Genomic DNA, 8,515 nt, shown 5'->3' on the forward strand with positions numbered 1-8,515 from the left:
TGTGTCTTAAATATGTTTTTTATTGATTCAGAGAGAGGAAGGGAGATGGAGAGAGTAAAAGAAACATCCAGAGAAACATTGATCAGCTGCCTTCTGCATGCCCCCCACTGGAGACTGAGCCTGAAATGTGGGCATGTGCCCTCAATAGGAGCGAACCAGTGAACTCTTGGTGCGCAGGATGACACCCAACCAACCGAGCCACATCAGCCAGGGCTGTTCACTTCCATTTTTAAAGGAAAAACTCAAATCTGATAATACTTTTTATATTATATGCTTTTCTTCTATAGTAGATAATAATTTATTAATCATATCAATTATTAAACAAATTCAAAAATAGTAAATAATTAAATAATTACTGAGCACCAATTACATATGAGTCACTGTTAATCAGTGTTACTTTACTTTTCCTTTCAGAACTAAAGCCTTGTGTATTGGGAAAGACTAAAAGCTATGTTTTTTCCATCTGTTGTATTTTCTGCAGAATCACTTTCCTCCCAAACTGAAAAGTCATGTAGTTTATACAAATCTTAAAAACTTAAAAAAGACATGTTTTTTTAAAATGCCCGGCCAGTGTGGCTCAGTGGTTAAGATCGACCCATTGAACCAGGGAGTCGCTGGTTCGATTCCTGGTCAGGGCACATGCCTGGGGTGGAGGCTTTGGTCCCCCGTGGGGGGCATGCAGGAGGCAGTAGATCAATGTTGATGTTTCTCTCTCATCGATGTTTCTCTCTCTCTCGCTCCCTCTCCCCTCCTCTCTCTCTCTAAAAGAAAATAAATAAATAAAAAATAAAGAAAAGAAACAATACCTCATTAATAAGTTTATTTTAACAGTGAGGAGGGGAAAATTCTAAGTGATTATTAAAAAGAAAAAAAACTACACTTACACACTAATTGCAACAGCTGTTCCCAGGATAAATTAGCATCAGAGATGTCACACAATCAAATAAAAGATTACAGTGTTGGTGGGACTATCCCCTTTTCTCCACCCAAGTGTTTGTGGAAAAAAATCTGGAGCTGCTTCCAAGCATCCACCTGGGCCATGGCATGAGCCCTGGGCTCCCCTCCCCAGACGACAGGGCGGTGGAACACAGCGTGCAGGGAAGCCCGGCACATGGGAAAGTGAGGAGGCTCAATATAGTGCCCTGTTCCTGGGTAACAGATGATTTGAGGCTTCTCCTTATTATGGGCCTGTAAACGTTTAGAGGCCTCATTAGCATAGAATTCACTCTTCCAGTTGTGGTCATCCTGACCTACAAGGAACAGGAAGGTGCTCTCAGCCCTTTCCACGGGAATGAAGCTCTTCTGGTCAGTTTCTCCCAAAGGGCTATTCAGGATATCCACAGTGTCTGCAAAGCCGTCCGCCGTGATCTTGAGTCTATTCAGGTCTAACTCTACAGGGGGCAGGGTCCCACCCTTATAGTGTAAAGTTCCCAAAGTATTGATCACAGAGCCGTTGATTATGACTGCAGCAGTGATGCCCTTCAGGAACGAGGCCAGGGAGAGGCACAGCTCACCTCCTTTGGAAATTCCAAGCAGCCCGACTCCTGGACCCTTTACCTGAGGTAAGGACAGAGGGAAAAGAATGAGTCCATGAACCAATCTGGTGCTTAGTGCTTGGAATTGGAAGTCAGTTGGAATTGAGCCAGAATTGGGGTTCTACTGTTTACCAAGGTTTGCAACCTGGGATATTTACCCATTGTTCCTGTCTATCCTCCTTTCCACAATTTCTCCATACCATTGTTGGTGACGTCAATGACCATGTGGGTGATCTACTAAATACTTCAGCCTCTCAGTTCCTTGACCTCCTTCCTGCCAATGACCTTTTCCTCTACCCCACCTCAGCCACTCGCTCATTGTCATAACCTAAACCAAGTCATCACCAGTATCGCATCTCCAAAGTTTCAGCTGCAAGCATTCTACTCTCTGATGCCATCTTAAGTACTTCCAGTTTAGCCATTTTAGTCTCACCTGTTTCTGCTTCTTTGTGACCTTGACTATCACCTTTTTTGCTCTCAGTCTCTCTCTCATGTTTACTTCCCATCTCATCCAGCTTAGATGTCAAGCTTCATGGTTATTATCACTCTCTCATAGGCACTCTTGGCGACTAGCTGTCTTCCTTTGGTCAGACTTGGCCTGGAGAAGTGATGACCTTGGTTAAATCCACCCATTCGCTTCCTCTAGGCCTCCATTTGAGCAAATAAACATTGCTGAAGAAAAAAATACACGCTTTTGCTGGCAGATATTTAATTTTATGACCACAGATTTCAAATATGCGTCCATACTGCCCATCAGTCCTGCCACACTTCACTGTGTTTGCTTTTCACTTCTCCAAAGGCAATTTCCCACTTCCTCCTACCTTCTCTGGCCTCTTGACCTCCTCTCTATTCCCCTCACTTTCAGCTCTTCAAACCTCAAGGAGAAAATAGACGCTATCCAGTAGGAACTCTTCCTCATTTCCCCCTGCCTAGTTCCAGGTGGACTCGGAGCCTGGCTCCAAGGCTCTCTGCCTTCGTTCCTGCTTCCCCAAGAAGTCTCTCTGTTTTGATCAAGCACCACCCCTCTGTTTGGCTTAGGATCCCATCCACTCTCATTCTCATAATTCTGCTCCTACAACTACTTCTCTCTTTCTCATCCTTCATAACTTTCTTCTCTCCTGGCTTGTCCCCATCAGTGTACTTCATGCTCTAGTATCCCCTACATTTTAATGACAGTTCCTTGACCACACATCCACTCGGCCCTCGTTTTCCACTCTGTTTCACAGCAAAATTTGTGGGGAAAGTTGTCTGCAGTTCTTTCTTTTCTCCCAATCTCTCCTCAGTCCCCTCCTTGTTGATTTGGGTTTGCACTGTTCTATAAGGACTGCTCTTGTCATGGTTACCAAATTCCTGAATTACAAATGACCGTTTGAGTGACCTCTCAAGCGGTCTTTCTTCTTCTCGTGGCTTCTACAACAGCACCCTTGTGCAAATGTTTATTCTTCATGAAAGCACTAGGAATTAAATGATATTATTATGCCAATTTTTTCAAAGGAGGAAACAGAAACTAGTCCCAGAACTAGTATTTTGTGAAATCAAAACTCAAATTTAACTTTTTTTTTTTTGGTACGTGCCCCTAGCAGGAACTGAACCCGGGACTCTCTGGTCTACAGGCCGACGATGCTCCAACCGCTGAGCCAAACCGGCCAGGGCAATTTAACTTTTTTGTTGTTGTTAATCCTCACCCAAGGATATTTTCATTGATGTGAGAGAGACACATCAATTGGTTGCTTCCCACATGATCCCTGGCCCTTGATGGATAATCAAACCCTTAACCCTCTGGTCCGTGGGCTAACGCTTTAACCACTGAGCCAAACCAGCCAGGGCAAATTTAACTTTTCTCTATCTACATCTTACTGAGTCCACTATACCCTAGCACTCTTTCTAAGAGCTCCTATGCTTCCATCTACCATGAGCTCTACCTACCTGCATTATAAAATAACCGTCTGACACTCTGATATCTTGAGCCTAGAACCCTAAAAACGTTTTCTAGTACCCAGGTTCTTGGACCGTCAAGTTCTTCTTTTAAAACGTAATACTGTGCTCTCAGAGGTTTGTTAAACACAAACATTAAACTGGGGCTATCTTGAGGCAATGATTCCTTTCCCCCTTCCCTCAACTTCCTGTGTCAAACCCAGGGTTCTCAGATGCATTGGGGCTCATGAAATACTATAAACCACTAGAATTTAAAATTCCATAATGTCAACTAAAAACTTCTTTACTAGCAGGAAATACGTCAGTAATATATGATTGCGTAGAAAGTGTCTATGAGAAGTGACTCTAAAAGGTAGTGTGTTGCCCTGGCCGGTTTTGCTCAGCAGTTAGAGCGTCGGCCTGTGGTTCAGAGAGACCCGGGTTCGGTTCCCGCTAAGGGCACGTGCCTCCGTTGCAGTCTGTCCCCGGTCCCGGTTGGGGTTGTGTGGGTGGCAACCAGTTGACATGTCTCTCACATTGATGTTTCTCTCTCTCTCTTCCCCCTTTTCTCCCTCCTGCTCTATCTGAAGATAAATGCACAAATGTCCTCGGGTAAGGATAAAAAAAAAAGGTAGTGTGTTGGGGGCAGGGCGTGGCTGTCATGAATTTGTCAGTTCTTGAAAGCCGAGAGCATTTATGAAGAGGAGACCTGATAGGCAGACCACAAAACTTAGAGACATTCTAACCTGAGGGTGATTAAGCAGGTAGTTCACAGCCTCTTCAAAGTAGTCCAGGTGAAGGTTTTCTATACTCTTGGGGAGGTCTTCATAGTTATAGTAAGCTAGAGCCATCACAGCAAAACCCTTCCCAGCCAGCAGACAAGCTCGATATTCCATAAGGCCAATTCCAATTCCAGAAAGGTCCACAATCCCAGAAAAGGGTCCAGGTCCTTTGGAAGAAACAAAACACAAAACTAAATTATTCCTGAAACTCGTTGCAGTGATGTCAAAAGCCATTTGTTGCCTACTTGGTAATGTCAAGGTTTTCTAGTGACAATCAGAAATGCTGAAAGACCTCAGGTCTTCAAAGATCCAGACAATGGCATAAACTAAATCCACAATCCCCTCTATGCCCAGAGCCTCAAAGCCCCACAGATTCTTTACAAAGATTATGTACTACTTTTGTGATTAAAAATAATTTACAGCCCTGACCGGTTTGGCTTAGCAGTTAGAGCATTGGCCCAAGGACCAAAGAGTCGCAGGTTCAATTCCAGTCAAGGGTGCATAGAGAGAAACATCGACGTGAAAGGGACACATCGAGTGGCTGCCACCCACACAACCAACCAGGGCTGGGGACAAACTGCAACCGAGGTACATGCCCTTAGCGGGAACCGAACCCGGGTCTCTCTGGACCGCAGGCCGATGCTCCAACCACTGAGCCAAACGGGCCAGGGCTGCTGCCTCTTTCTTTTTCTTTCTTTCTTTTTTAAAAATTTAATTCTCACCTGAGAATATGTTTATTGATTTTAGAGAGAGAGAGAGGCAGGAAGACAGAGAGAAACACCAGTGTGAGAAAAACATGGATTGGTTGCTACCCCTACCCATCCAGACAGGGGATTGAACCCTCAGCCTAGGTGTGTGCCCTGAAAGGGAATTGAACTCGCAATCTTTTGGTGTACTGGACACGCACCAGCTCACTGAGTCACCCAACCAGGGCAGGAGAAACATCTTTTTATTTTTTCATTGGCTAATTGCTTTTTATGTAATGGAAAAATTATCCGATAATTTCAGAAGATTCCTGGTTAATAGCCAGAGGCCTTCCTCCATGCTAATTTGCTTAAACCTTAATATACTGTGGGAGTTACAAGCAAAATTGTAAAATCGAGGAACCTTTGAAGAAATTAAACACTTAAAACTCCCTGTAAATTTTGTTGTTTGTTTGTTTCATTACAGCTGTCTTTTCCTTTCCTTTAGGATATCTTTTCATTGGCCTCTCAGGTCGGGAGCTGCAGAGTCGCCTCCCTAGACGGCGGTGCATTGCATCGGTCTCCTGGACACGGGAAGGCCCCAGGGGCCGGGACGCGGGCGCGACCTCCGTCCCCGCAGTGGAAGCCGAGCGGTGGAAGCGGGAGAAACTGCGGCGGGGGCTCACCTGGCGGCAGGAAGAGCGTGGCGCGCACCCGGCCCGCGCGCACCCGCTCCCGCCGCATCCCGGGAGCGAGGAAGTGGCGCTCGAGCGCCGCCCGGCCCAGGAGCCGCCCGGCGTCGGGCTCGTGGCCGCGGAGCACCTCCAGCTCCACGGTGAACGGCGTCTGCACGTCCCGCTTTACCAGCTTCGTGCAGGGCTTCTCGGGCTGCATGGCCCAGAGGAGCCCCGCGGGCTCGAGCCCCGCGAAGCTGCCGCCCAGGGAGGGCGCGCGCGCCAGGTCCAGCTGGCCGCCCGCGTCCGCGTGGTAGCGCGCGTGGGCCCCGAAGAGTATGCCTTTCTCGTCGCGCAGGGAAGTCCGCAGCGTGACTGGCTGCTCCGGGGCCAGGCCGCTCACGAGAATGCCCACGGGCTCGTCCCAGCGGCTGGGGCCGGGGGGCTCCAGAGTCACTGTCACCGCCCTCCGTGCCGGGGCGCAAGAGCCCAGGCCACTAGGCCTCATCATTGGAGGCCCCAGCAGCCGTGTCCACCTTCTCGGGTCCCATCGGAAGAGTCCGTACACTCGCAGGACAGCGGGAGATGAAACCATCATTTTGCGACTTGATTTCAGACCTTGGATCAGCTGAACAGGGCTCGCAAGAAATAGCCTCTACTGGCAGGCTATTTAAGTGCAGGCTGTCCAAATGCAGGCGAAGTGCCCAGTGGGTCAGAGGAGCCTGCTGCATTGACCTCGGGGAGCCAGCAGCCTACCTTTGAAAGCAAGAGCCAAGAGACACACCCGAGCTTGCTCAAAGCCTCCTGGCTGAAAATACCTCTCACTGTCTTGACTTCAGGGCACCGGGTGAAGTCTGCCAAGGCCACCGAGACAGAGAAATCTAATTTCTTCTGTCTCGTGGCTGCATGAATTTTGTGGTGTAGTTGTTTCACAGTCTATTCAACCATTTCCTTTTGGGTGGACACACACTTTGTTTCCAGTCTTTAGTTTTTGTTTGTTTTTCTTTTTATCTATTTCTGAGAGAGGAAAGGAGAGAGAAACGTCGACATGAGAGAGAAACATCAATCTGTTGCCTCCTGTATGCACCCTGACCAGGAATCAAACCCACCACCTCTTGATATACAGGACTATGCTCCAGTCAACTGAGCCACCGGGCCAGGGAGCCCTTCCCATATTTTTAATGTTGGTGTTCCTATTCCAGTATCAAATCATATTCCTTCTACTTGGTTTTCTCTTATTTTAGTGGAGCACCAATAAAGGGTGCACAAGAAGTAAAATTTTTGAGACCTTGCAAAAAATTGTTATGGGATAATTCCAGATTGCTTTCTAAAAGGACTGTTAACAGTTTGCACTTCCATCCGAAACATATGAGAGTATGCTTCCCCCAACCCCCTACCAGCTTTCATTTTTGCCTACTTCCTGGGTATAGTGCAAGCTCTTTGGGACTTTATTTTGCTGTTCCCTGCTTACTAGTGAAGTTGAGCATCTTTAGTTGATGTAGTTGCCATTTGGAGTTGCTCCTCTGTGAATTGTCTCTTAACACCCTTCGCCAATTTTCTCTTCGCTGTTTGTCTTTTGCTGTGGATCTGTAAGGCGTGTTCCCGCAGCACAGGCGTGGCCTGTTGTTCATCGGCAGCGTTTGCAAGTACAGATCATTCTTCCACTTTGCTTAGGGTATCTTCCCATGACTTTTCCTCCAATTTTTTGTTTGCTTGTTTTGTTAATTCTCATCCAAGGATATTTTTTCATTGATTTTTAGATAAAGTGGGAAGGAGGGAGGAAGAGAGAGGGAGATAGACATTGATGAGAGAGAACATCAATTGTCCACCTCCTGCATGCCCCCACTGGGGATTTGGCCCACAACCTGGGCATGTGCCCTGACCAGGAATCGAACCAGTGACCTCTTGGTGCGTGGGATAATACTCAACCACTGAGCCATACCAGTGGGCTAAATTTTTTTTTCTTTTCTTTTTTAGATAGGGCTTTTTTTTTTTTTTTTTTTTCAATAGACCCTCCAAAACACTGTTTTGTTTTGATTCTAAGGGAAATGGTTTTAGTATTTAGAACAATGTTTGCTGTTAAGTTTTGGCATACTTAAGTAGTTTATTCCTTTTTTATTTATTTTGTTGTTTTTTAGAAAAAACTTTTGAATTTTTTTTTAACAGACTTCTCCACATCAGATGATATGATCACATTGTACTGTCCTTTAGTGGGAGGTAAAGAATTATGTCAAAGTCTGTTATTCTTTTGATATAGCATTTTATTTTATTTTTAAATTAATTTTGGAGAGAAAAAGAAAAGAAAGGTTACTGGGGCGAAACATCAATTTGTTGTTCCACTTATTTATACGTTCATTGGTTGATTCTTGCATGTGCCCTGACCGGGGATCAAACCCACAACCTTGGCCTATCAGGACAATGCTCTAACCAACTGAGCTACCCCCCAGGGCTGGTTAGCATTTTATTGCATCCAAGTCACAGAGAGATTGATCTGTGATTGATCTATTATTAACTTGTGCTCTGTTTCTTGTTCTTGTTATATTTGTTTGTTAGGTTTACTATGTTTATTAGGTTTTTATATTAAGGTGATGCTGCCTTCATAAAATAAACTGAAGAGTTTCCATTTTTTTTCCCTGTGACCTAGAACAGTTTAAATAACATTGGAATTACCTTTATTTTTATTAATTTAAACTGTCTGAAGATTAGCTAAATTTACTTTTGGAATCACTTTACACATACAAAAAGATATGTAACATAAATGTTAGTTAGGAAACAGTGAAGACCCAGAAGCTCAGTTCAGATGCACTTATAACTAGCTCGCCTGTCGCCGAGGTCAGCTCGTCTGGGAGGACCACACACTGCCTTTTCTCAGCAGCTCTGCAGCGGGCCAGACTGGGGGCAGGCTCCGGGGAGGAAGTGAGACCCTG

The 8,515-nt window shown here is 45.7% G+C and overlaps 1 protein-coding gene across 1 annotated transcript; it reads right to left on the minus strand.

The window, feature by feature from the left end:
* Positions 1–951: 951 nt before the first annotated feature.
* LOC118642303 (acyl-coenzyme A thioesterase 1-like) lies at positions 952–6,174 on the minus strand. Its single transcript, XM_036279999.1, has 3 exons — positions 5,601–6,174; positions 4,196–4,398; positions 952–1,557 (listed from the first exon to the last, which is right to left on the minus strand). The coding sequence occupies exons 1-3, from the start codon at positions 6,097–6,099 to the stop codon at positions 952–954; spliced, it is 1,308 nt and encodes a 435-aa protein (XP_036135892.1). The 5' UTR covers positions 6,100–6,174.
* Between the last annotated feature and the right edge of the window lie 2,341 nt (positions 6,175–8,515).

The sequence above is a fragment of the Molossus molossus genome, unplaced genomic scaffold (assembly GCF_014108415.1).
Source record: "Molossus molossus isolate mMolMol1 unplaced genomic scaffold, mMolMol1.p scaffold_m16_p_3, whole genome shotgun sequence".
Lineage (NCBI taxonomy): Eukaryota > Metazoa > Chordata > Mammalia > Chiroptera > Molossidae > Molossus > Molossus molossus.

Excerpts from the sequence above, each read along its gene's own strand:
- LOC118642303 (XM_036279999.1), bottom strand. The coding sequence starts at position 6,099 with ATGATGAGGCCTAGTGGCCTGGGCTCTTGCGCCCCGGCACGGAGGGCG. Across the intron at positions 4,399-5,600 it reads CACGCTCTTCCTGCCGCCAG|GACCTGGACCCTTTTCTGGG; the intron begins GTGAGCCCCCGC and ends TTTCTTCCAAAG. Across the intron at positions 1,558-4,195 it reads ACCTGCTTAATCACCCTCAG|GTAAAGGGTCCAGGAGTCGG; the intron begins GTTAGAATGTCT and ends TCCTTACCTCAG.